The sequence below is a fragment of the Ochlerotatus camptorhynchus genome, unplaced genomic scaffold (assembly GCF_037179485.1).
Source record: "Ochlerotatus camptorhynchus isolate MF236.1 unplaced genomic scaffold, CSIRO-AGI_Acam_v1.1 ptg000516l, whole genome shotgun sequence".
Lineage (NCBI taxonomy): Eukaryota > Metazoa > Arthropoda > Insecta > Diptera > Culicidae > Ochlerotatus > Ochlerotatus camptorhynchus.
The window spans coordinates 1,062,501-1,090,209 of record NW_027041000.1 but is presented as its reverse complement, the minus strand read 5'-3'; the positions used below and the strand labels follow the sequence as shown (position 1 = coordinate 1,090,209).

At 40.0% G+C, this 27,709-nt stretch overlaps 1 protein-coding gene and 1 long non-coding RNA gene across 3 annotated transcripts in view; both read left to right on the top strand.

The window, feature by feature from the left end:
* The window catches only part of LOC135712917 (uncharacterized), a 276,389-nt gene that overhangs the window by 98,443 nt on the left and 150,237 nt on the right, over nucleotides 1-27,709 (top strand). The window lies entirely within an intron of this gene.
* LOC135712915 (Krueppel-like factor luna) overlaps nucleotides 1-27,709 on the top strand; it is a 328,356-nt gene that overhangs the window by 167,616 nt on the left and 133,031 nt on the right. The window contains exons 1-3 of one of the 2 annotated variants that reach the window (XM_065236012.1): nucleotides 7,529-7,612; nucleotides 7,993-8,728; nucleotides 8,795-8,935. In XM_065236012.1, the coding sequence (XP_065092084.1) occupies nucleotides 8,005-8,728; nucleotides 8,795-8,935 (865 nt within the window). In that variant the 5' untranslated portion in view covers nucleotides 7,529-7,612; nucleotides 7,993-8,004. Of the gene's footprint in view, nucleotides 1-7,528; nucleotides 7,613-7,992; nucleotides 8,729-8,794; nucleotides 8,936-27,709 lie in introns of those variants that run through there. The other variant, XM_065236013.1, reaches the window with a different exon arrangement.

Below are 27,709 nucleotides of genomic sequence, written 5' to 3'. Positions count from 1 at the left end.
TCTAGGATCACAACCAAAGTCCCTTACAATTTTACATTTTTCTACACCCAACCGGTGGATGTAAGATTCGCTTACAATTATGTGGGATTCATCATCAAAGGATGTAAGTGGCGACCGCATGAACCGAGGATGCGATATACCTAGCTGCGGTCCAATGCAAGAAAATTAGAGACCGAAAAATGTAGAGTGTATTAGTAAGGTAAATTAGTTATGTCGAAAAAAATAGGAAATAGGTTGCCGACTGGACTCGAACAACGAACGTTGCGATTTATACACGATAACACCACAATGTTGGATGGCGATTTGTTGGCAAACAGCATGGTTTTGTTAAAGGACGTTCAACGACTACTAATCTGTTGAATATTGTAACACTTTCTATTAACGCAATGGATAAGGGACATTATGTTGAGGCACTATATACTGATTTCAGTAAAGCGTTTGATAGAGTTGATATCCCTCTTTTGCTATTCAAATTATCAAAGTTAGGTTTAAGCGAAGACAGCAAATCAAGAAGACTGGCAACTTTGCCCAGAATTCAGGCGACAGATACAATAGCGCTGCGCTTGAGTGAAGGTGGAAGCAATGCATAGAAAAATGAGCAAATACACGAACCTTTCTTCTGAGGATGGAACCTTTGCTATCAAATTCATTCGAAGCATTTACCTTTGAGCGGTAGATGACGCGAATGTACCTGTCTCATAGCGTTCGTATGAGAAAATGGAAGAGTTGCCAGTCTTCTTGATGTGTTGTCTTCGGTTTACGACAACATTTATTAAAGTGGATTCAGTCATACTTGACCGGTAGGACACAAAGAGTTAGATTTGAAGGAGATTTGTCGTCAGTAGTCAATGTAACATCTGGTTCCCATCAAGGTTCCCATCTTGGACCATTACTATTTATTCTATTTGTTAATGATGTAGAGCACATATTGAATATTCTGAATGTATCAATATATGCAGACGACATGATACTTTTCCTGGAAATTCGTCAAACGTCTGATCTTGTAGTATTTCAACAAGAAATTGATAACTTTTACACTTGGTGTTCAAAAAATTCATTAAAGCTTAATGTGAAGAAATGTATTTCCATTTCATTTACAAAAAAGACAATTATTAGACAAGAACATGTTACAATAGGACAAAACAGAGTTGAAAGGTGCAATCAAGTTAGAGATTTAGGTGTTATACTAGATTCAAAACTAAGCTTTTTTGAACATTATTATAACATTATCTACAAGGCAAGCAACATGCTAGGGTTTATTAAAAGGTTTAGCTTTCATTTCAATGATCCATACACAATCAAAACATTATATGTTGCATATGTTAGGCCCCTCCTCGAGTACTGTAGTATAGTCTGGGCTCCATATCAAGATACTCATATAAACCGCATTGAATCAGTTCAAAAACAGTTTCTATTATTTGCTCTAAGAAAGTTAGGCTGTACGAGTTCACCCTTACCATCTTATGAGTCTCGATGTATGTTGATCAATTTGGATGCCCTTGAAAAGCGAAGGCAGTTTGCAATGATAGCTTTTATAAACGATGTTGTAGCACACAGAGTGAATGCCACAGAGATTTTAGAAAATCTAAATTTTTATGCTCCCACTCGTTCCTTAAGAATGAGAGATATGTTTTATATTCAAAACCAAAGAACAAACTATGCCAGGAACGCACGTTTAAATAGAATGATGTCTTGTTATTATAAACATTAAGTAACAATTGTTTTGACAATGAACAAAAATGCTCTTAAAAAACGTTTCTTTTCGAGGTAAGTCAAAGATTGAAAATTAAGATAGATGTTAAGTGTGTTTGTAAATTAAACTGGTCTACATTTGATTGACGACGAATAAATACCTAAATACCTACCAGACCTGTGCTTTCTCCACTGCTCTCTCCATGCTTCTAAATAAGGATAGCCTGCTGGAGAGATTCGAGGCAACTGTGTGCGTCGTTCTACCATGCTATACATAAAAATCAAGGCAAATGCTTGCTTGTGTAGGTGAAAGCACAGACAGAACACGAAATAAAAAAGACAAAAAACCATTACATCGCCTGCAAGGTCAACTTCTAACATTCGCTGCGATGTTCATGAACAGAGGATGATAGGAAATGGAACTAACATTCATTGTAATAAATTTTTGGTTTGCGTGTATGTTTTAATTTAATTTTACATTGTGCATGATCATTAAAAGATCTTGATAAAAGTCATAAAATTGCACGTTTATTCGATTAATTTTCTCTTGCAGTGTATTAAAGGGCGAACACGAAATTATTGCGACACATTCAACAGGGCATAACTTTTTTACCATTGGGTAAAAATCAACCAAATTTTGCACACTTTCTCATTGATGTGTATTGTGTACATGCTGTCAAACTCGAAGTCGTGTTTTTCGATTCATCGAAAATGGAGGTGAACCAACGCGAGTTGAGAGAACAAATTCTTTCCAAACACCTGGAATTTCCTGACCTGTCGCACCAGCAGTTGGGAAAAATGTTGAACATTCACCATTCAACCGTCTCCAGAGTGTTGAAGCGGTTCCAGGAGCGGTTGACGTTGGACCACGGCAAAGGAGCTGGAAGAAAACCGGGACCAGAGAACAAAAAGACGGAGGGAAAGGTGAAGCGGATGATTAAAGCAAATCCCAACGTCTCAAGCCGTGATTTGGCTAAAAAGATCGGCATGTCGCAGAGCTACGTCCAGAATGCAAAGAAGAGAGCTGGACTACATACATACAAGGTACAGAACTTCCCAAACCGCGATGAGCGGCAACAATCGACGGCTGAAACTCGGGCACGGAAGCTCTACGAGAAGATGCTGACAAAATATGGCTGCTGTGTGATGGACGACGAAACGTATATAAAAGCCGATTTTAAGCAAATTCCGGGGTTGGAGTTTTTCACCGGCAAGAGCAAGTTCGATGTGGACGACAAATTTAAGAAGAAGAAAATGTCGAAGTTCGCCTCCAAATATCTCATTTGGCAGGCCATCTGCTCTTGCGGACTGAGGAGTGAGCCTTTCGTGACAAAGGGCACAGTAAATGGCGAGATCTACAAATCGGAGTGCCTCGAGAAGCGCCTTTTGCCGTTCTTGCAGCAGCACGACGAAGCTCCGCTATTTTGGCCAGATTTGGCATCATGCCACTATTCTAAAAGTGTCCTGGAGTGGTTTGAGGCCAATTCTGTCCATTTTGTTCCAAAGGACATAAATCCGCCAAACTGTCCGGAGCTGCGCCCGGTGGAGCAGTACTGGGCAATAATGAAGCGGGAACTTCGGAAAAGCAAGAAGACAGTCAAAGACGAGAAGGACATGTTAAGAAAATGAAAAAAAAAACTGAGAAACTGGTACCGGATGACACTTTAAAGACTTTGATGGAGGGCATCAAGCAAAAATGCGTTCAATTTTACTCTCAAGGCTCCATCGATTAACTTTTCTTTTGATTTTTGAAGTAAATATATGTATAAAACTACCCTAAAATTTTGGTTTGATTCTAAACATTATAAGAAAATTTGCATGACATTTTCGGTGTCGCAATAATTTCGTGTTCGCCCTTTATTCTCCACTCAATGTATAAACTTATCGAAGATCATCGAATTTTCAACGATGAAACCTTCACCCAACCGGGGGATGTAAGATTCGCTTACAATTATGTGGGATTCATCATCAGAGGATGTTAGTGGAGACCGCATGAACCAAGGATGCGATATACTTAGCTGCGGTCCAATGCAAGAAAATTGGAGACCGAAAAATGAAGAGTGTAGTGAGGTAAATTAGTTATGTCGAAAAAAATAGGAAATAGGTTGCCGACTGGACTCGAACCACGAACGTTGCGATTATCAGACCTGTGCTTTCTACACTGCTCTCTCCATGCTTCTGAATATGGGTAGCCTAAAAACACTCATGAAGCGCTCATTTTCTCGCATACTCTGCTGTTTCTGCTGGAGAGATTCGAGGCAAGTGTGTGCGTCGTTCTACAATGTTCTACAATGTGCGTCGTTCTACATAGGTATAGTCGAAAGTGTAGATAGAACACGAAATAAAAAAGACAAAAAACCATTACATCGCTTGCATGGTCAATTTCTAACATTCGTTGCGTTGTTCATGAACAGATGATGATAGGAAACGGAACTAACGTTCATTGTAATAGATTTTTGGTTTGCGTGTATAAATTTACATGCTCGTGTAAATTTAAATCAACAAACATTGAGAAAGCTAATATGGCGGACGGACCGATGATTCGATCAGCTTTTTCTCCGGTCAGTTTGTTTTGTTCTGTGCGCTCAGTTTTATCGTGCAAAAGCGCGTCCACAAAAAGAAAATGGATGACGGACAAAATATTGGAAAAAGCGGTTTTATACAGAGAGCAGAAAATCAAAAATTCGTCCAGAAAATCAAAAATTTGGATATGGAAAAAAAAAAAAAAAAAAAACATTCAAAAATGCACTCGTGGTTCCTTTTTTCTCCTGACTGATCGTTTTGATGCAGTAGTGAAAGTGTAGGGTATGTACTGTACCGTGAAGGCGGGTTATTCTGCGTGGGTGATAATTCCGCGTACTTGACAATCAGTTCGATTTTATGAAAATTTGATCATACAGCGAAATTCATGTAATTCTTAATGTCCTGTAAAATGACAAGGTGAGAACATCTTAAGCCATCCATTTAACATTCAAGTGACGTTTAATTTTGCATGCATGTAAATGTCGAGTCGTGTAAATTTAAAAACCAATTTAGTTTTACATGAATATGCATGCTCTTTTTATGTGCATGTAAATTCGTTTAAAATTACAAAATAATTTTAAATGTGTATGTTGAGAACCCAACACACAACTTGTTGTCATGTATAAATTTAAATTTTTCGCAAAATAATATAAAATATGGAATGATCTCACCGATCTCTCAAAAATGACATGGTCCAAATCGCAGAGTCTTCGTTTTGTAAGCATGCCTTCCTGCACATTCGATTTCCGTCAATGGATGTCATCCGATGTCCGTCGGGATTGGCACGAGATTGCGGAACAGAGACTGACGTTAAATAAAGGAAAAATACAAAATCGTAAAAACACCACTACACTTCGCAACCCATAAATTTAACTCTTGAACCGCGCACTAGAAAATACTAATCCAACGACGAAACCGAAAATAACGGAAAACCCGAATCACAGCTCTCTGCTTAAAATACACATGGAAATTGCCTTCAATTTTTATACTCACGCACAAGCGCCTTCAACCAAAAATCGAAAAAAAAAACATAGACGAAAAATATGACAACTGAAAAATGTTCGCGTCCGTTTAGAAGCCCTGCCATTTTGGAATCTAGTAGTGTTCAAAAATTCGAAATCTCACGCCAAATGGCCGAACACCGCCTATTGCTATACTGCTAGACTGAGTAAAATGTTCATGAATTTTCCTAATATCCTAAAAGTCTGTTCAGGAAAAGCCCGGAAAGTTCAACTCACTTTTGAGTAAATTCACTATTGACGAAATTGAATCGACTCATCTAAATTTTGAGTCGTTCTGATTGTCCATGTTAGGCCGAACTCCTGCAAAATGCAATGCAAATTTGGAAATTTTCAGTCTTAAATTCGTTTTTATTATTAGCCGAAAATGCTCATTTACCACTTACTCTCAGCAGTTATCGAATCCAGAGAAAACGCAAAAAAACAAACTTTTCTTCCATCCACCCTTTTCCCACCATCGAGCCTTGAACCCACAGCCGCCGCCGCTGACAAGGGTAGTGACACCGACTGACAACGAGTAGAATTAATTGCATTTTATTAGGAACAAGCTGCTCAAACTTGGGTCATCGAATGACACGAATATGCCCCAACTCGGTGACTTCTCCTGATAGGTGAAACCTAATGTCACTTTAATGAGTTGTCTGTTGTTCGGCTCAGAAAGTAGATGAAAGAAAGAAGGATATGCCCTGTGAGTTTATGCACAGTGCTTCAATTAATCATGCTTTACACACGGCTAGGAGACTGATAGTGTTGCATAAATCAAGTTTAGCATATTCCGCTTCATCAGTGCAATGTGACGGCTCTCATCCATTCTTTCGTAAGAACAAGAAAGTTGCCTTACCCTCAAGTTTTACCATCTTGTTGGCAATGAAGCAATAATACCGGGTGGGAACAGCAAAAAATCCCTTTGAAATTAAAATTATGACCGGAATAATAATCACCCGAACCGAACGCTTTTCGCTTCCATTTTTCTTCTTCCAGGTCCGTCAAATAGCGAGATGTAGCGGCAGGAGTGATGCTGCATGTGCTTAGGTTGTCGTTTCCTGGTCCGTTTTTCCTCCATCACCATCCGTCCGTTCGTCGGCCGTCGTGTGGCATTATCCTAACTAATGGTTTCCTCGGCAATGTTCTTACTTTGTTCACGGGCCAGTACGTGAGGATCGACAGTAGTTTTTTTTTTTCTTTTCACGTTCCGGATTGTTCCCGACAAAGGCGGCATGTCCTATAGCATTTGAACCAATCACGAAGATGGGGGATGGAGGCGGGAGAACATTGTTGAAGGGACGAGAAAAAACCTCCACTCGAATAGTATCATTTCATCACGAGCTAGACGTCGCGGTTGCCGGTCTATCGTCTCTTAGTGCAGTCCCTCAGAGGAGCTTCTGTGCTCATGTGCGGAGAAACTATCGGATGTATCATTCTGCCAGCAGAAGAGTGCACTTGAAATGCAGCAAGCGTATGCCGCAAACGTAACGAACTGCATTAGAAAAATGGGTTTTGAAGGGTGGAGTGAACCCGGCGTTGCCGGTACTCCTTGTGATAAAGACAAGGCAAAACCAACGAGGAGGACAAGGATAACCTGTCAAGAATCAGGAAAGAGTAGCGGAACAACACGGTTGGAAACTCTGTTGGTAAATATAAGACATTTTAGACCGAGTGGAAATCATGCAGAAGCCGAAGTTGCTGGCGGAATGCTTGTTATGGCTGGAATGCGGTTTATTTTTATTAAAAAAAAACGGATGTGGAAGGCACGTGCTACGTCGACTGGAGGAAAGGATTTTGTCGCTTAAAGATATGGAAAATGTGATAACAGTTGAATTGTATGCTGATTTTCAGAGATCAATGTTAGATTTACACTATTGTTCAAACCATTGACTGCTCTCCAAGCTACGATTACCTAAAATTATCGGTATTTTTACCGATAAAAATCGTTGCCTTTTACTTTAAACAGGCTAATTTTTGGTAATCCATGATTGCCGATAATTTAGGTATGTGCACTTTATAAGATTATCGGCAATTTTTACCGATATCTAGGTATTCTTTACCGACTTTGAGGTATGTGCATCTTGACGTGTGGCGCACATTTTTCTGCTTTGGAAATTGGAGTTATTCAAGGAAAACACAAATACGGTAGTCGGAGAAGTTGACTGCACCTTTTATACAAAGGTGGGAATCATCTGACAAGTTGCGTTGATATACATATTCGTATTGCGCCCAAGAATAATACTTTTGTTCATCCTCTGTCTGTTACAGAAACTTTTATTTCAGGAAAAAAAAAATTCAAACGAGTCAAACCCGACCCAAAGTTTTCGTTCGCATCTTGGATTCGAAGAAAGGAAACAGCAGCAAGTCCTTCGATTTCGTGCGGTGATGTTGTGGTGACACTTCTTTTCTTTTGCATAATATCCGTCCATCTCTTCGGGTCAGCTACCACCGCACCGGTATAGAAGTAGTAAATCGACACGACACGCTTCCGGGTCGGAAGGGGGAAACTTGCCGCAAAAGTTTCCTTTCGACAAATTCTCACATTTTGATTTATATTTTCCGGACTTCACAAACTGTCTTCGGGGTGACGAAAGTTGTAAAACTGTTCGGGCAAATTTCGATTTCAAATTTTAGATTGAATACTTTTTGTCCCCTGCCAAGGCGGATAGTTGATGGTGAACCCAAAAGTTGTGCTGCCTTTCACTATTTGTCAGCTCATATTTAAATACAGCCAACTTTAACTGATTCCTGTTTTCTCCCATTTCTTCCGCAGACTTGCTACGAGATGGAACGATACCTGAAAGATGAGCCAAAACTGCAGACTTATAAGAAGCTGCCAGCTGACCTAGACACACCATGGGACCTGTTTGCCGCGCCCGGACCTATCTCCGGCTGGAAAGTAGAAGTAGATTCGTGTTGTATAGCAGAGTTAAATTTAAATGATAGACATTCAGACTCACATTCAAACTCATCATCCTCTTCCACCTCGTCGTCTCCGTGCTCCGGATCGTGGGACAGCAGTTCTACGCTGAGTTGTGCGGTGGTGGTAAAAAAGGAACGGCTCGATCCGGACGACGACGAGGACAACAATAGTGACAGCTACGACGAACAGAGTGAAAAGTTTGGCAAAATCTCCGTACATCATCACCTTCATCACCCGCAGAATGCGATCGAACTAAGGCTAGTGGCACGAGCGACGACCTCCGACCTGTTACCAACGTTAACACCTCCCTCCTCACCGGAGTCGCATCTTAGTATAGGCAACAAAGGCAGTACGATGCTGGCCACGACTGTGAAAACTGAACCGGAAATCGCGTTACTGGACCATCAGGGTTTTCTGAGGGTATCGACGGGGACGCACATACCACGGAATGCGATCGTCCGATTAACCACGTCCAGCAGTAAAGGAGCCGTCGGGCTGACGCGAGTGATACAGGTCAGTCCCCAGCTGCAAGCCGTCATCGCCCAGAGGAGTTCAACGTCGTCCCCTAGTGCATCGTTATCGTCAGGTACAAACGTTCAATTCTATCCAAAGTGGGAAATTGAAACACCCCATCATTTCTTTTGCTTGACAGTGACCAGCGTGAAACACCACCAGCGACAACACGACCACAGTCCCGACTCGAAGCGACGGATACACAAGTGTCAATTTCTCGGCTGTAAGAAAGTTTACACCAAAAGCTCGCACCTGAAAGCGCACCAACGAACGCATACAGGTTAGTGATTTCAATATTTCAAAATGAAGAAATCAATGTCATACGTTTGATTTGCTTTGGGAAATATTTTCCAATAAGATGTCAATAATTTCAATCAGCTCAAGCAGTTAATGTGATTAGGGGAAGTGCGGGTAAGGCCGTCAACGTGGGTAAGCCCTGCACCCCATCACTTTAACTAGGAATCAGTTTTAGTGAATTATAATAAAAACATGCCATATTTCTATTCATTATTTTGAATATTTCGAGTGCTGTTTGGCCGAATGCCGTTTGCCCAACTGGCCGTTTGGCCGTATGCCGAACAACAAAACTCCAAAGAACTGCTCAGATTTGAAAAATGGAAAAATCTCCAATTTTTTTTTTTTTTTAATTATGATTTGTCTTAATTTTATGACAGGCTGCGTTTACTGTGCAAAAAATAACTAGAACATCAAAACTCCTATAAACTATTCACGTTAAAAAGAGTGGCTAAAAAATACCAACTACATAGCTTAAAACTTATCTTTAAATGAATAATTAATCCATCGACAATATAAAACTTCAGATTTATACAATGTACAATTTAACAAAAAATCCCATATTTATAATGTCAAAAAACCAGAATTGTGAATAGAAAAAAATAATTCCACAGGGCTGCCATTTAGGCCATCTAGTGTGTGTGTGTGTGTGGTGTGTGTGGATACAATCCATATCCCACTGACCGGCAGTGCTTTTATGGAAGAAACCTGCCTGCACCTATTTGTTGATAAAACTGTTTTCACCGATAGATACCAACATTTTTAGCTCTACTGTTAATCCAATTACCCATTTCATACACGTACATTCTGAGGTCATCTTCATATACATAAAGCCCCGCATGTATTCACACTTCTAATATTAAAAAAATACTAATTTGATACTGGCACGTATTCAGTTGTTAAGTTATATTTGTCATACACATGGATAAACATATATAATTATATGGATGGCAAATAAACTTAGCGGAGCGTTCCAAAGCGTTAGTTAGAACAAACGTCACATCATACCACGGAACAGCAAGGATTTGATTCTACATTCAGCTCTTATCACTGATCACTGCTACAAACACTAAGGACACGTGGGATTTGATAAATATCACTTGAAACACTTTTTAATACCACTTCTGTGCTTTCAATTTAACTTTTTCAAGATGCAATTTGTAATTGTTTTAATTTTTGCAAGATCGAAAACGACGCAGCAAAACAAAAACACGTCATTTTTACAGCGCGGCCTACTTCGATCTCTCGCCAGGGCTGCCATTTAGGAATCTAGTAGTGTTTAAAATATGATATCTCTTTTCAAGTATTCGGCCAAACGGAATTCGACTGAAAGGCCAGACACCATTTTTGCCGGCCGATTTTAAAGTTTTGACTGCACTAAAAGATTGAAATCCTGTTGTTTTGCACATATATTGTCATCTTAACCTTGTATCATCATCCTTGTGCGATTATGGGGGGTAAGACCGTCACCCATTTTTGAGTGCTTGGTGTAAGGGTGGGTCACAAATATGCACTCTTCTTGGCTCTGTCGATCAGTATTGAGGCCCCTAACAGCTTTGCAAAATTTTAAAGAATGTGTTTACGATCTGAAATTGCACCAGGATTTTAAAGGGAGTCTGTGAACATAATGGGAAACGGAATGAAAATATTAATTTGCTTGTCACTCTTGAAGAAATACTTCAAATCTCCTCATACATTGTACGAGTTAGATAAAGAAGTGTACGATTGACAAGTACTGTCGCATTATAGGACTCTCACTCATTTTCAACTTCTATTCAATTTTTATACTGCCGTACTCTAGCGTACTCTATCTACCTACCCTCTTCAGACCATTCACTAGTTAATAAATTACCACACTAAAGCTTCATGTTTGATAGCATTTCCAACAAACTCTGAGTTTTAGGTTACTTTGAGGAAAATATAACTCCAAAATATTGACATTGTTTGCAAGTTCTGTGTTACATTAATGTTATCCAAGCTGTTCAGTACGAACTTGTTTGTTCACACTAACGGCTCCATGTAATTGTGTTGCTCTAGTCATTTAATTTCGTTTCATATTCTGTTTACACAACCATCATTTTTCTTTTCTTTCCTTTATTTAACGTCGGTCTCTGTTCCGCAATCTAGTGCCAATCACCGACGGACATCGATTGCCATCTATTGACGGCAATAGAATGTGCAGGAAGGCAGCTTCCACACCTGTGTAGGATATCGCACCCATTCACAACACACATAGGCCGGGACCAACGGCTTTACTTCCCTTCCGAAGGAAGACGTGACCAGAGATTTTTATGCCTCAGAAAAATCTCACCGACCTTGGCTGGGATTGAACCCAGACCCATTGGGGTATTAGAAAGCAGTCAAGCTTACCACTACACCACCGGCACCGGCGGCAACCATCATTTTGGTTGAAAACAATTTAACATTAGATACTGTTTTCGCTTCGTGCAAGTTTTCACTCATTTCCCAGTTTTTTTCGGCACATAATTTAACATTCAAAGTGTTTTTATGTTACTTCATACGCGAAGTTAGCGATTTTCAGAGTTGGTTGGAAACCCAACAAACAATTTTAGCTGCAGATTAGCTTATGCAGCCAAAACTTGCCTTATGCAGCTAATTTTTGCCTGTATAAGCTAAGCTGCAGCTAAAATTTTTTGTTGGGAATGCTAACATGAAGCTTTAGTGTGATGATTTATTAGCTAGAGAATGATCTTTAGAAGAGGGTAGGTGGATAGTTCCGTTAGAGTACGGCAGCATGAAAATTGAATAGAAGTTGAAAATGAGCGAAGGGCCATTAATGCGACAGTTTTTAAAGTTAGACGCACATCTTTTGCCTAACCCGTACGATGTACGCGGAGACTTGAAATCTCCAAGTCTACAGGCAAAAAATGTGCGTCCTTCTTTTGCTCATAAACTGACTGCGGCTGTGGAATAGTTCTAGCGAGGTTTTTATCACTACCTATGAAAAGATTTTGGAAAAGATTTGATACATATTTACGATCAACACGTCATTCCTAAATCCCGAACATTATTTCTTTTACGTGCTCGTTACTCCAACCGAGTTTTAATGCTCTTCATCGCTTTATTTATATTAAAAATAAATACGATTCACACTAAAACTCTATACTGTGAAGGAACTTGAGATAAAACTTAAAATTTTCTGCTCAACAAGTAAAATCGGTCGCCACTAGGTCACCATGATCCTTATATTCAGGCTTGATGGAGCCTCGCTCGCGAGTTTGAAAAGAGCCGAGCGTAGCATTTTTCTGAGTAGTAGAATGCCTACTGCCAAATCATTCCACTGAGCTTCAAAGCTTGTGAGCGAAGGGGGATAAAATGAGAGTGAGGTTTGCTGCCATTCGTGTTCATGTCTTCTATCACACGCTCTTACTCTCACTCTGGGTGAACTCCCAAGTAACATTGCAAGTTTTATCGAGGTTTTAAAGCATTCTAAAAGTCTAAATCATGGTCTACAGAACCCTCATAAAACCACAATTGTTACTTGGGCTCTGAGCTTTTTGCGTCGAACAAAAAAGTCATCCGGAGTCTCGAAAAGCGCACCTCACGTCAAATCATCCTCTCGCTGAAGTTCACTCTCCCTCTCTCTCTCGAGGAGTTTTTGTTTACTTCTTCCATATTCCTGGGCTGGCTAAACTCGCAAGAAAAGAGTGTTTTAAGACCTCCAGTTTGTTTGAGGAGTTTCAGCAAGCCTGCTTATATCACAAAAAATACGATCAAGGTCCCGCTCAACTTGCTGTTACTAGATTTCGGTCCCGGAGGCGACGTCACAGACGATGACGACAACTGCACTTGAGAAGTATTTTAAATGGATTTCTGATCAACCCGTCTTAAACAGACGATCTTCTATTCAGTAAGCAAAAATGAAGTAGCCGAGCTCCTCAATTAATTTGTTGAGGCGTTATTTGGCAAAGATTGAATTAAGTTTAAACAAATAACAGGAGCGGATAGCATCCGAATGATCTGTAATTAGCGGCCCTCCATGTTTCTTAAGCTTAAAACTAAATGCTTTTCCAAGTTCACTGCTATAATAAATGTAACATCTTAAAAAAGTAAACTTTATCGCTTCGTTATTTCTATATAAAAAAGCTGAACCAAAATTTCAAAAATTCTCGCGCAAATACTTCCACCCTTCATCAACTCGTGGTAACAATCGCAATTTACGCCTTAATTAAGGAGATAAGCGCGATTAAAAATTTACAAATCAATTCGCGATATAGACCTTAATTAAAGAGATAATTGTAATTAAAGATTTCAATCCCCCAACCAGGGATGGAAAATCAGTTACATTCATTTCGTGCATTCATTTAAATTCATTTGTCTCTAACTTTTTTCATCAACAGAATACCGTTAAATGATGTATGAAGTTTTTGTAGCTTTAGGTATTAACTACAGCTTTTGTTAATAACTAAAATCTTAATCTCCTATGCAGGACGAAATAGAGCTGGCAGAACATGTTATTGTTTTTCAGTGAATGCAATTTACATTCACTGAAAAACAATGGTGGGTTCATCATGCATAAGAGATACAGATTTGAGTTGTTTACAAAAGATGTAGCTAATAGCCTACAAAAGTTTCAAACACTATTTTACGGAGTTCTGTTGATGAAAAAAGTTAGAGGCAAATGAATGTAAATGAATGCACAAAATGAATGTAAATGATTTTCCATCTCTGCCCCCAACCCCTTAAATCGGGATTAGGCCCCAATTAAGGAAATAAACGCGATTAAACTTTTTGTATGAAAAACATGGCTCGAAAGAAAACCAGAATCCGGACGTATAATGGAAATCTAAAGATGTTCCATCATCGAAAAGCTGAAAATAAACTTTAATGATTCAATTAAATAGATCTAGCCTGAAAGAAGGCTGAATAAAATGAATCCTTATAATCTAAATCCAAATGTTTTCCATCATCAAAGGGCTGAAAAATAAATCAATAACAGCCTGAACGAAGGCTGAAAAACGTTAATGTAAAGGTGTCTCATCATCGAAGAGCTAAACATAAACATAAATTTAGGGAACTTGTGATAGACATAAATTATTTAAATCAATACATCCAATGGCAGTTTTATAACACCTGTGTCACAAATGTAGTGCTGTTCATTCTTAAGCTGCACGATAATCTGATATGAATAACGATACTTTCATATAATTTTCACTGGCCAGAACCTAAATCACCAATCCAACTCACAAAATTAAGAAATCAAGAACAATGATAACAAATGTTTAAGAACGTTATTCAACTGGAACAAACTCACCAAAGCGTGGATGTCAAATTTATCATTGTTGGGATATTTGTTTACCCATCAATATGGGTATTTTTGGAATCGGGGTGAAATATAGAGATTAAAAATAAATAGGCGACGTCATTTTGAAATCCAAGATGGCAGCTTTCATTTTAAGAAAAAGTGGGAAATACTGTCAAATACCCAGCAATATAGGTACCCGATTTAAAACAAGTGTGAAATACTGTCAAGTAACCATCAATATGGCTATTTTTGGAATCGGCATGACGTCTTGAGAATGAAATCGAATTTCGACGCCATTTTCAAATCCATTATATACCGTACAAATGGCGTCGAATACCGGTTATTCAGCATCTACGTGTCGTCCCCGTTTTGAAAACACCCAGTTTTTAGGGTATTTTACACTTTTTGTGAAACCCGGTGGACGCCATATTGGATTCCAAAATGGCGTCGGATATTTATTTTCGGAATCTATGCGTCGTCCCCGTTAAAAAAAGGGAAATTGTAGGGTATTTGAGACTAGTGCTGAGCCCGATGGCTGCCAGAATAGCCTCGTTAATGTCCTTTTCGTTTAATTTAAAACATAATTTTATTAAATACTGTACACGAAAAAAATGTAACAGGCAAAAATGATCACCAAAAATTTATTTTAAGGCGGATATTTTTGGCACTCTCAGGGAAAAAATAATACATAGGGGAAATGGATGTAATGTCGGCCAAAATGACCCTAATTTTTGCCCATACATAAATTCAGCAATCGACTAAATTTTCATTGGAACCAATAATATATTCATATTCATAGCGTCCCAATGACGCGATCATTTAGATAAAATTGATAAATAGAAGATTTTAAGCGATGGGCCTAATCTTAGATCCATAGGCCAACATTAGAACCATTTCCCCTATTAGCTATGTTTTTGGAAAGTTGGTTTATTCAACCTCCTCTCCTAGGCTAAATGCCCGCTTAGACTTAACGCTACCCATCAAATCCTGTGCAACACTTGAACCAACCATCTTTCTTAGACACTTTCATTCACTCTTTCTTCAAATCCTTGTCGTTTCTGAAGACCTTCCCTTTTTTTTTTTTTTTTTCCTTTATTATAGAGATTTTTAGCCATAGGCTAGTTGATCTCTTAAAGAAGACCTTCCCTGTTTTCCGGAGCTTGCCCTTCATAATCGCCCAGAATTTTTCTATTGGGCGAAGTTCTGACGAGTTTGGCGGATTTGCCAAACTCTTCTTCTTCTTCTTTCTTCTTCTTCGCATTTCAAGCTTATTGCATATCGCATATTAGCTTATTGCGTGCTCTCAACTTAGTGTTCTAGATGCACTTCCACAGTTATTAATTGAGAACTTTCGATGTCTGTACCATTTTTGCATTGATATAATTGTGTGGCAAGTCCAATCATACTTCTATGCCCAGGGAAGGCGAGAAATTTTCCAACCCGAAAAATTCCTAGACCGGACTGGGAATCGATCCCAGCCACCTCCAGCATGGTATTGCTTTGTAGCTGCACCTTTACCGACTAAGCTAAGGGAGGCTCCAAACTCCTTCGGCACAAAAACAACATTGTTGGCTTTGTACCACTCCATCACCGGTTTCGAGTATTGGCTCGATGCCAGATCTGGCCAAAACCGGATGTCACCTTCGTGGGACCGGAGGAAGGACAGCAGGTGCTTCTGGAGGCTTTCTTCTTTATATATTTGGCCGTTGATGGTGCCGGTCGTTATGTACGGGGTGCTGAATTTGCCGCACCCACAGATTGCCTACCACACTAAGTACTTCTTGGCAAATTTGTTGACCATCTTCTTCCGGAACTTCTCCGGAATATCCAAGCGGGACTTGCCGACGAAAAATTCCATGCTAGGGATCTGCTTGGCGTCCGCTTTAATGTACGTCTCGTCGATGCATTTCGGCTGCACCAATCACTCGCGGTACAGCTTCCTGGCACGGGATTTGACCACCGTATTCTGTTTATCGGTTTGACTAAAGGGTGATACGGTCAAAATTTGGTCAATATCAACTTGACGTATTTCTTTCAATTTTGCATTTAAAAAACCTGAACACCCCTCATTTTGAAGGTGTGTGTGTGTAGAATGTTGCTCCTATTTTGATTTTGGAATTCACTCCTCAGTTGTCAAAATGCCGTCCAAGCAAGAAGAGCAGCGTATCAAAATTTTGCTCGCGCATCGCGAAAATCCGAGCTACTCGCACGCAAAGTTGGCAAAATCGCTAAAAGTTGCCAAATCAACCGTTACAAATGTAATTAAAGTGTTTGGGGAACGTTTGTCGAAAGCCAGGAAGTCTGGATCGGGGGGGAAATCGAAAACCGGAAGCCGCTGAGACGACAAAGAGAGTTGCCGGTAGTTTCAAGCGAAACCCTAACCTCTCTCTCCGAGATGCCGCAAATAAGCTGGGTGTATCGTCTACAACCGTGCATCGAGCCAAAAAACGAGCCGGACTATCGACTTACAAGAAGGTAGTGACTCCAAATCGCGATGATAAACAAAATACGACAGCCAAAGCGCGATCCCGGAGGCTGTACACGACGATGCTGACGAAGTTTGACTGCGTGGTAATGGACGACGAAACCTACGTCAAAGCCGACTACAAGCAGCTTCCGGGACAGGAGTTTTATACGGCAAAAGGAAGGGGAAAGGTAGCAGATGTTTTCAAGCACATGAAACTGTCAAAGTTCGCAAAGAAATATCTGGTTTGGCAAGCCATCTGTACCTGTGGCTTGAAAAGCAGCATTTTCATAGCTTCCGGGACTGTCAACCAAGAAATTTACGTGAAAGAGTGTTTGAATAAACGTCTGCTGCCTTTCCTGAAGAAACACGGTTGTTCCGTACTGTTTTGGTCGGATTTGGCATCTTGCCATTACGGTAAAAAGGCCATGGAGTGGTACGCCGCCAACAACGTGCAGGTGGTTCCCAAGGACAAGAACCCTCCCAACACGCCAGAGCTCCGCCCAATTGAGAAATACTGGGCTATTGTCAAGCGGAACCTAAAGAAGACCAAAAAAAACTGCTAAGGGCGAGCAGCAGTTCAAGGCAAACTGGCTTTCTGCGGCGAAGAAGGTGGACAAGGTGGCTGTACAAAATCTGATGGCAGGGGTCAAGCGTAAGGCCCGGCAATTCGGATTTGGAAAAGCGGAAGCCTAACTGAATATTTTTCCTGAATTTTATACTAATTGAACCTGAAAAAGAAATTTAATTTGATTTTTTAAATAAACGATTTCACCGATTTACACGCGTTTTCCCTTGACCAAATTTTGACCGTATCACCCTTTAGGCGCCTTCCTTACCTTCAAGGCATTTCGGCCCATTTAATTGTCTGCTGGATGAACTAGACGGAAGAATTGACCTTTTTGGCCACGTCCCGAATCGAAAGGTTCGGATTGCGCTTGAAGTAATTCCTCACCTTCCTAGCGTTCACGGTCACCTTCGTCTTCGCTTTTCTTCCATTGTCAGCTCGCTGCTGGGTCTCCTTGAACGATTTTATCACACGGGATACGCTCGAATTGTCGATTCCAAACTGTTTCGCGAACCACCTGTGGGACTGGCCTGGATTTTCCACGATCGGTTCCTTAATTTTTTTTCGAAGCACTTCTTACTTGGAAGCCATCTCGATAACCACTTGACAGATTTTGACGAGATTTTGCACATGTTAACATTACACTCTAAACTAGTTTTACTCAAAATGTTATCAATGTTTACCAATGTTATAAAAAGTTATGCACAAAGAAAGTGTTGCATTTTTTTCAAGTACAATCTTTGCTACATATAATCCGGATTCCATCCCTATCGGCAACCGATATTGTGTGGATGCTATCCGGTTACTAAATTTTGATGCTTGACGACGCGACGTGAATTGAAATGAGAGTGGAAAAAACGAAGGAAACAGTTTTCGAGTCATTCATTGCGTCAATTGAAACAAGTTGTTTGTACAAACGTCGAGTACATGTTCAACTACCATACTAGCTCAAGAGGTGCATCTATCATCACACAGATTTCGCTACAGTAGTATTCACAAGTGTCTACTTTCTCTTTTGTACTGCCTTGTATTGTATTTGACGAATAAAAATATAGTTCCTATGCCTCCGCCATGGCAGGACGCCAATCCAACAGCCGGCGCCGGTGAAGTAGTGGTAAGCGTGACTATTTTCTCACCCCAATGGGTCTGGGTTCAATCCAAGCCGAGGTCGGTGGGATTTTTCTGAGGCATAAAAATCTCTGATCGCGTTTTCCTTTGGAAAGGAAGTAAAGCCGTTGGTCCCGGTAATCGATGTCCGTCGGTGATTGGCACTAGATTGCAGAACAGAGACCGACGTTAAATAAAGGAAAGAAGAAGAAGATGGCCAATCCAACGGTCTTGTTTTATTTTATACATTTCTCCGTAAACACAACTTAGATAGGGTCCAGCCCGTGCACGATCACTAGTCTTTGCTCCAATTGAAATGAACTGATGTACTTGACGAATATGAGCGATATAGTCAGTCATGTTTCACAGGAGGAATGTCGCTCGAAATTAAGTGATTCTGCGGATAGTTCAATTTCTTTTCTTTGTTTAGAAAATGCAGAACCCTGATCCTAATTAAAACTAGAGTACGGGTGTTCTTGTCTGCTATCAGCTCGCCATAAAACTTAAAACTACTATTTTTGGATATTGGCTGTTCAGTTTAACACTAAGATGTGTTATGTCCAACGTTTCGGTCTTTGGACTTGGCCTTTTTCAGAGTTAATAAATTTGTGCTGTCTAATCTTTATGATCTTAAACTGATCCTAACGTTGACGATGATTTTTTTTCTTTTCTTTGATTTGTTTTCCGTACTGAGTACCAATGCTACCGACGTCAGGGAGGCAGCTCTCACACCCTACCTATCGAACCATCAACTCATGAATCATGCTTACCACTACACCACCGGCACCGCTATGTTTAAAATTCTTAAAATTGTAATTTTTTGTAGTTAAATCGAAGTTTTAACAGTTTTTTATTGACGAAAATATGCATTTTTTCAAAGTGAAGCTTTTTTTCTGAAAAAGGTCAATCAGTTTTCTATAACTTTGTCACAGGCGTCATTTCGATTAGATGAACCGTTTTCTTCCTATGAATCATTGAAAAATATCGGATCCGCATTTTTTTTTTAATTCGACGAGAGTCAAAATTTCGAATTCCGGAACAAATTTGGTTCAGTATCCCTAGCAAACATTTAGGTGAAATTTCATGGGTTTTGGAGATGGTAAAATTAAAATCGATGCGTCATGGAACTGCCTCATTATGAGGATTACATGGAAACATATTTTTAAATGGTCCAAGGGACATTAAGCAGTGGAAAACTGAGCCCTCGAACCGTTCAATGTTTAACATTGAAAACTAATTCGATTCTGTTGAAGTAACCTCGTTCTCGACCCGAAGCCAGTTTGAATAGTGTCCCTAATAGGTGTACACTGGCACTGTTTTAAAATGGCAGCAATCGAACTACTTTCAGCCATCACTCTGCTGCAGCCGCTTGCTTGTGTAGAATGAAATTCACTTTACATCATGATTGAGTTGAAAACCCATTATGCATACGCTCAGTTGTAAGTTCGATCGGAAACGAAAAATACCAGAGTCCACATTGACTGCAGACGATGACGACGAGAGCATCGCTCAAAACTCAATTGCCAACATGGGAAAGAGCCTGCACTGATGCATGTCACCCAGTTGTTGGCACTCGTCGCTTCTATAGAATGCAGCAGCCTTTAGTCAAAGAAATGAAGCGTACAGCCAGCCTTCGAGGAGCGGAGGATACATTCCAGATAAAAGAGACACACGTTACATCGAAAGTTTCGCCTCCAGAGGCAAATGTTTGTGTACATTCATTGAAAAATTCAACAATATTTACTGCGATCGAGCGACGTTGGCATCGGCAACAGCAAAGTTTGTTCCTTCGGCATTTTCCAGCGCCTTTTCCCATCCACCGTTCTGGGGGAAAAGCTTTCGTCCTGGCTGCTGCTGCTGCTGCTGCTGCTGCTGCTGCTTTCAAAGCGTGTACAATTTACTGCAGCATAAGCACTTTTTGAGTAATAGCAATCGAAACGAAAAGAGTGAGAAACCGGGTGAGGGCGAGGGTGGCAAATCGGTCGCGGTACGATGCTTTTCTTACACTTGATTGCACTCTCGATTTCCTTCTCGCTGCTTCTTGTTGATGTATTTCTTTTTAAATGCTTGAAAGATTTAGAAGCTACATTGCTGCGCTGTATATTTGTTCCTGTGTAGAAAAGTAAAGCAGTTCAGCGACTCTGGCGAACGAAACCGGCAAAGTGCTCTACCCAGAGTTTGATGTAATGGCAGATGCACTTTTCATCTGTCGAGAAAGCTGTGACTCAATAATAGCATATATAATAGCAGCAAGAAGCAGAAGTGGTAACATCAGCAACAGCAGCAGCAGCATCATCATCAGTAAAGGTTGTCGCATTTTATTGCATGCACAATCAATTATTCATGCATCGTTGATTGATTACGCTCGAAAGGGATTGAACACCCTCATGGGAAATAAGGATGAAAGGTGAGGAAAAGCTGGGATGTGCAGATGGAGCGATAAAGTACCACATGGTTCAATGGATGTTGTTTCTGTTGGCAGGGAGCGTGAAAAAAAAAAGTGTCATGTTGTAACGATTAACGTCAAACAAACATTATGCCACTGCCAGCGCGTGGAGGAGACGATCTCCAGGTGAAAGTGATTGGTTGCCTGTGAAAGTGACAGATAATTGGGCGGAAACGACTGTTGAATCGGTGGGGTGCGGCGGATTTTGTGAAGTGATGAGTAAATTACTGCTGTTTGAATTATTTAACTCACAAAGTTAATTGATTTAAATTGAGCGCGCCAAGTGGGATTTCTCGAATTACTGAAATGGGTAAAATGAATATTTACGAATCAATCGATTGGAAACAGGATTAGTAGCGTACGTGAATCAGATTAAAGTTTATAAAAAATTTACTCATAATGCCTAAATAAATTAATTTATTTAATTTCCCTAATTTTAAATAGTTACTATGCAAACGTACCTATTTAAAATAATCTGAACCTCTTCAGAGCCGGTATAGTATACCTAATGAATGCTCGCCTGATACGAGTTCATAATTTATATTTCTCCCTATAGCAGTAATGATCCGATCTCGTAGTTCATCCCTCCCAAGTCCGTTGACCCTCGTGGCCACTTAAGGGCTCACGTATTTGAACAAATCCGCCCGTGATTGCTAATGTTCCCCATACCGGAGGGCATCATCAATATTCAGCTCATCCGTCGTCTTCGGTTGAAAAACACTACTCACATGTATGCATGCATGCAAGCATACATGATTGTATGCATATCAAGGACGCCCGTTATGTTAAACCAACGATGACGGCGACCGGTTACGGATCATGAAGCGTTCATTGTTCCTACGCCGACATATCCATCCATCCACACATCGAATCCGGGCGTAGAAACGAACAGCATTGTCGTCCATAAATCGGCGACATCGACTGGGGCTCTCTCCTGCAAGACGATAGCTACCGACAACGACGACGATGGTTTAGTTAGATGACAACAATTTCTATTATTCTATTGTAGCGATTTCTCGCACTACACTCATTCTTGTGCTCATGATGAAGCTGCTGTTTCTGCTACTACGGAGGCTACTGAATATCCCCTGAGTGTTTATATGGCCCTGGGTGTGCAGTGCATGTTATGGGGAGCGATGATAGCCAAGCTGATTCACGGGAGAGAATGGCAGAGTGCTTGCACAAGGAAGCATAATTTCATAAATATGATATAGTTATTATCACGAGACTTCATAAATATAATAAAACTGTGTACCGAGCGTGATGTGCTTCCGTCTTGGCAGGGTGGCGTGGCGTGGGTGGTTTGTCTATAGTCCGGGATCGAATGACTCCGTTTCTTGTTGCTTTAGGGTAATTCAAGTCCAGTTGGGTAAATATACACGATCCGGAATGGAGCAGACCATCGAGCTCGGCAAAGATGACTAAAGATTTGACTTTAAAGCTTTGGTCCGGTCATCGTCGGCACTGATCCGGTCGGGATGTGAATCGAAAAATGATAAACTTCAGCTGGATTCGCTGCCTCGGATGGGGTTTCTAGTGTGCAAGATTAACGACTGTAATGTGACTACTTGGCGAAGACAATGGCGTTTTTGCAATTCACGGCTGTTGGATGAGTTTCGTTGCACTTCTTGCGAAGTGCATCATTTCCTGTACTAGGGGGAATGTTAGATTTAATATTTATTTTGCTGGCAAAAATTATGCTTCAGAGTATGAATAATGCGATGCATTCCGAGCATTGAACGATCTGAAATGGGAGCATATTTTACAAGGAACGTGATGCAGCATTCCAGTTACTACTTGCACTGTTCTGGGTGGGATGTGAATCGGGACACTTGCTCCGACACTCGATGCTAAGCAACAATCAATGGGATTGAGATGGATTGCTAAGAAGAAACGTGGGACAGATAATGCACATACAATACGATCTATGTAGTACATAGGCTACAAACAGTTTGCCCCCGTTAATTCAATTGCAATTATGTTCAGCAAATTTTCCAAAAAAAAATGTTAAACTATTTCTAGAGCAATGTATTTTCTCTACTGAAGTTTCCATGATTTGAAAAAGAATTTGCAAAAGATAGAAGGAGCAATTCTCGCTGAAACCAGTCCACTTTTGGCACGCACTTTTCTTGGTTCAGTACTTTTAGTTATAAAACTAGGAAAAACTGTCGGATAAGGTTAAATTGATGGACCCCTCGGTAACAAGTGGCTCAAGCTTTTTGACGTAGGGCTACGTCTGTGATTTCTATATGGGGGTACACTTTGTGAAAACCGAAAATGGAACATGTAACGAAATCATGATAGATTTTGAACGGTAATAACTCAACTGCCCCTGGACCAATTTCAATAATTTTATCACCAATGGATCAGAAATATTTCTACGCATTGATAGCAAAGCTTCCGACTGTAGATTTTTAACAAGAAACTATTGAAAAAGTGGTAAATGTCAAGTAGGAGGTTTAGCTGGATGGACACTGATATTCTGCGGCGTACCAACCTGTCGCAGACACCACCCAAGTAACATTTTAAGTGTTATGAAATACTACAAAGCTACTATAAAACTACATTCATAAAACCCTGGTGAAGACTGCTTTGCCATTGATGCATTCATCAAAACCTTATTGATGCTAGAATCTGTCTAGTAGGCCCACTCTGGCAAAGGTTCTGAAGGGTATATTTTCGAAGATCTTCAAGATTGATTTACTGCAAAATGGTTGTACAATAAACGCATTGAGATCCGTTTCAAAACCGTATTTAAGCTTCAATAAAAGCTATTTGGCAACAATTACCCTAGCTGCTTGCTAAGTTCACTAGAAAAACAATAATCATGATAAAAATGGATTAATAAATACCATCCGATCTTATCAAAATAAGTTCTCATGAAGTGGCCTATTTTTAGGTGCCATATAAAATTTGATGTGAAATGTACGTGAAAATATCGACAAACTTGAGTCCGCCCACGGAAAACATCAATTTTACTAATTATTTAACATTAAGAAAAAAACAATATTTTCTTCAGATCGGTCATTAAGCTTAGCCGAGATTTTATTTCTCATCATTTTTGCATTCTAAATATTTTTTTCTAAATTTACTAAAATAAAATTATATCCAAGGAAATATAGATTGAAAATCGAAGATTGTAAAAAACAAACAAAATAATTGTAATATGGCGGAGACAAGTTGATTTTCATGGGCCATTTGTGAAAAAAATATTTTGCTTTCAAGAATTTCCAAACAAATTCATAAGGCTTTTATGAACAATACTTGTAGACTGAATTGTATTTATCTAAAGCCCGTTCAGATTTATGGCGGCAATGTTGGCTACAAAATGTTAAACGTCAAAGTTTGTTTATCTTTCGCTGTGCGATTCAGCGTTCTTCCAGGTGATTCTCTCCCGATGGCTTGGAAGCAGCTACTCAGAAAGTGTTCACAACATTTCGCATTTCGCACAGCAGTAACCTCGATCATTCCCGAAAAGGTCCCCTTCTTCCGGATGGTTCTGGAAGTGCACCATCAAACGATGCTGGAATGTACGGTTGAATGAGTTTTTTTTTCCAAGTGATGACCCTTTCGCCGAATAAAATCGCAGATATGGATCGGAAACCAACAAGTGTCCGCTAACTGACAGTTTCAGTGGTTTGCTGTCAGTACTGACAAAAGTCATTCCGATCTTCATCTATTCGCAAGGTCTGGAGAAGGCTGGTCTGTTTTCAGACTGTTTTGACAATGTTTTATGAATTTGAGGACCACGCTCACTTCACTCTTCTCCACCAGATGCTCAGTCGTTGATGGCACTTGTTCCGCCGGACGTGCTGGTTCTTCTAAAGAAATAAATTTGACTGAAATTAACTTCCCTTCGGTCGTTAGCATCGCTTGATATTTCCTCCAACTTCGTTTATCCTTCGGGAAATCCTTGTTTATATTGGTTTTTATTCACTATGAGGATCCAGCCTTAAAGTTCAATTTGTAAACAGAGGTGATACACTTTTAAAAGCCTAAAAGGCAACAATATATGCATTTTACTCTCATTTAAAACCGAATGGTTTTATTATTTGCTTTTATAATGGTAGAACAGGTTTATAGAGTATTTTATAAAGACAATAATAAAAAAATGAAGTTTATGGTTGATTTTTAGAACAGTTTTATGGTGGGATTGAGAACTACTTTAAATTTAATTTTAAAACAATACAGTTTTTGACTTCTCGCCAGACTGCAAAAGGTTTTTAAAACAGTGAAAAGGTGAACTACTGAGCAGGAACGTTTGACACTGTAAAATTCTGTATTTAAACTAAATGGAATATTCATTGCCATTATAAAACCATCATAAATCAGAGTGGATGCCAAATGATTGAAGAATTGTTACTTGGGCAGTTCAACCCCTGTTCAGCAGCAGAATGGGGCGTGCCCAATCATTGAACCGAAGAATATAGGATTGTCCGGTCCGATTTGCTGATCCAGTTGCCTAACCGTCATGATCATCTTCCAAAGGCTTTAAGCCTGGACTATCATCGGCCCTTTTCAGGGCCACCAAGATTTTCAAACAGAGTTACATTTCTGAACATGTCCTAACAGGGAAATCATAGTCACACTAAAGAGTAGAACCGCCCCTATTCCTATACAAAACACAAGCTCCTCCCCGAGTTAACAAATAAAATTTATTATATAAGACCGAGTAGTCCTGCGTCACCATTGCGTACAACCCCATAAGGGCTGTCCCTTTTAGTTTTTTTTTCTGGTTCTATGTACAGCATTTTCCATGATTTGTCAATGGAATCATCCGGTACCTCGTCCTAAGCCTCGGCTACCCAAAAAATATCACCCTTGATGTTCATTCTCTTGACCATGGCATCGAATTCTCCTTGGCGTCCATGAAACTCACGCATAAAGCAAACCCCACACGCATCAATATATTGACGCGAAGGGGAATTATTGACAATAATATTGATGATGTGAATTCAGAAATATTATCAATCTAGATATATTGACGTCAATATAGAATGTATTGACAATACGATTATTGTCAATAAAAGTAATCGTGTAGGGTCCACTTAAGCTTTTGCTTGTAGTTGGACTTGACTATCTGGATGACGTTTTGGTCAATAGGCTGCAACAAAGCTGTTGTGTTTGATGGTAGGAAGATCGTAGCTATTTCTCCATCTGCAGTTCTAAGCTTGTCATCACTGCAATGTTTAGCACCTTCCAAAAATGCCGTAACCTTAGGAACAAACTCCTTGAAAAACCAATCCTTAAATAACTGCCGGGGGAAATAATCTATACTTACACACCTACGATTGTCAAAATAAGTGTCGGTGTAAAGGCCGTTGCACAATAGCGCGTGAGGCGTCACGTCGGCTCGGGGGGTTCATCCGTCAAATGACAGATGTAACGTATGAAGCGTTACTTGTTCTACTTTATCGACTTGAGAAAGGTAAACCAAAACAATTGGTGGGGTTGTGTATAAGATACGACCGCAAGGTTGACGTAGACTACGTTAAGCTGTGTGTGAACATCTCGTGCATTTTTTCTAGATATTGATTTAAAATACAGTAGAATTAATGTATGAGTTCTGTCGAGTTCGGCACATATTTGCTATGCTATCGACGCCAGGGAGGCAGCTCCCACACCTGGACCCTACCTATCGACCCATCAACTCATGAACCGGGGGCCAACGGCTTTACTTCCCTTCCGAAGGCGTGATCAGAGATGTTATGCCTCAGAACATCCCGGCGGTGCCGACTGGGATTGAACCCAGGCCTGCTGGGGTGAGAGGTAATCACGCTTACCACTACACCACTGGCGCCGCTTGGATTTCCTACTTAGTAAAGCTTGGTTAAATTCAGGACGCCATGAAAATGCGAATACATATTCTATTATAATTGGTTCCTAAATTACTATCAGATATGAGTAAGGCTTTCTTTAGGTGATTCATTGAAGCGTCCAACAATTACGGCACAAATCTTGGACGTTTGTGGCATCATTCATGAAATTTAAACTAACAGTACACACACTGCAGCAAACTTGACTAAGACTATGTGCGGTTTGTGCTTAATAGGCCGGGAATGGGGTAGTTAACCCTAATGAGACTGATTAGAATTAAGGTTTACACAGCTATTCAACTTCAAAACGCTAAAAAAATGCACACACAAAAACGGAGTGCATAATTTTGCACCAAAATTTCGTATGTGATCGGAAATATCTTGATTAGCCATAAATCCCTCCAATACGTTATCTTTACATCTATTTTAAAGATTTTGTTTGCGCTTTCTAGACGCACATGCATCATTTGGCATTGGCGTTGACGAGAGCTCTGTAACTCTTTACTTCTATGAAGAAATCTCATATGTAACTGTCAGTCTATGTGTGAAACATGGCGGACTTTTTCTTATTCTCTCACTCCAACGCAAAACCCCATAAGGAACTGTCAAAATGTGTGTGAAGAAACGTCACTTCGGGACTGGTATCAAGGTGAATAAGAACACTGGGCGTTTCTGTGGTGCGAAAAAATTTAACTTCCATATCTATCACAGATTACAAATTCAACAGTAAATATACATAAGGACGTAACCGCGATGATCGATTTTTTCTTTTGTTAAGAACTCGCTTGGATTAACATTTCTCCGTGCGTATGCTGTTTCTTTTGATAGCCAATACAACCTGTTACAGCACTACAAATTCAAATAATATTCAAGATGAACATTACATTAGGTCCTAAGTAACATTGATCGATTCTCTTCGTCGACTTTCTCTTTCGTTAATAACTTTAGCATATAACCGTTTCTACCTGGGAATGTCTTTAGATGGCTGAAGGGATATAAGAAGAAGTTCGACTATGCAATGTTCAGCTTAAATTGTTTTGCTTAGCTGTACATGCTATTTCAAAACTACCCAAATTTGGGTAGAATCCACCCG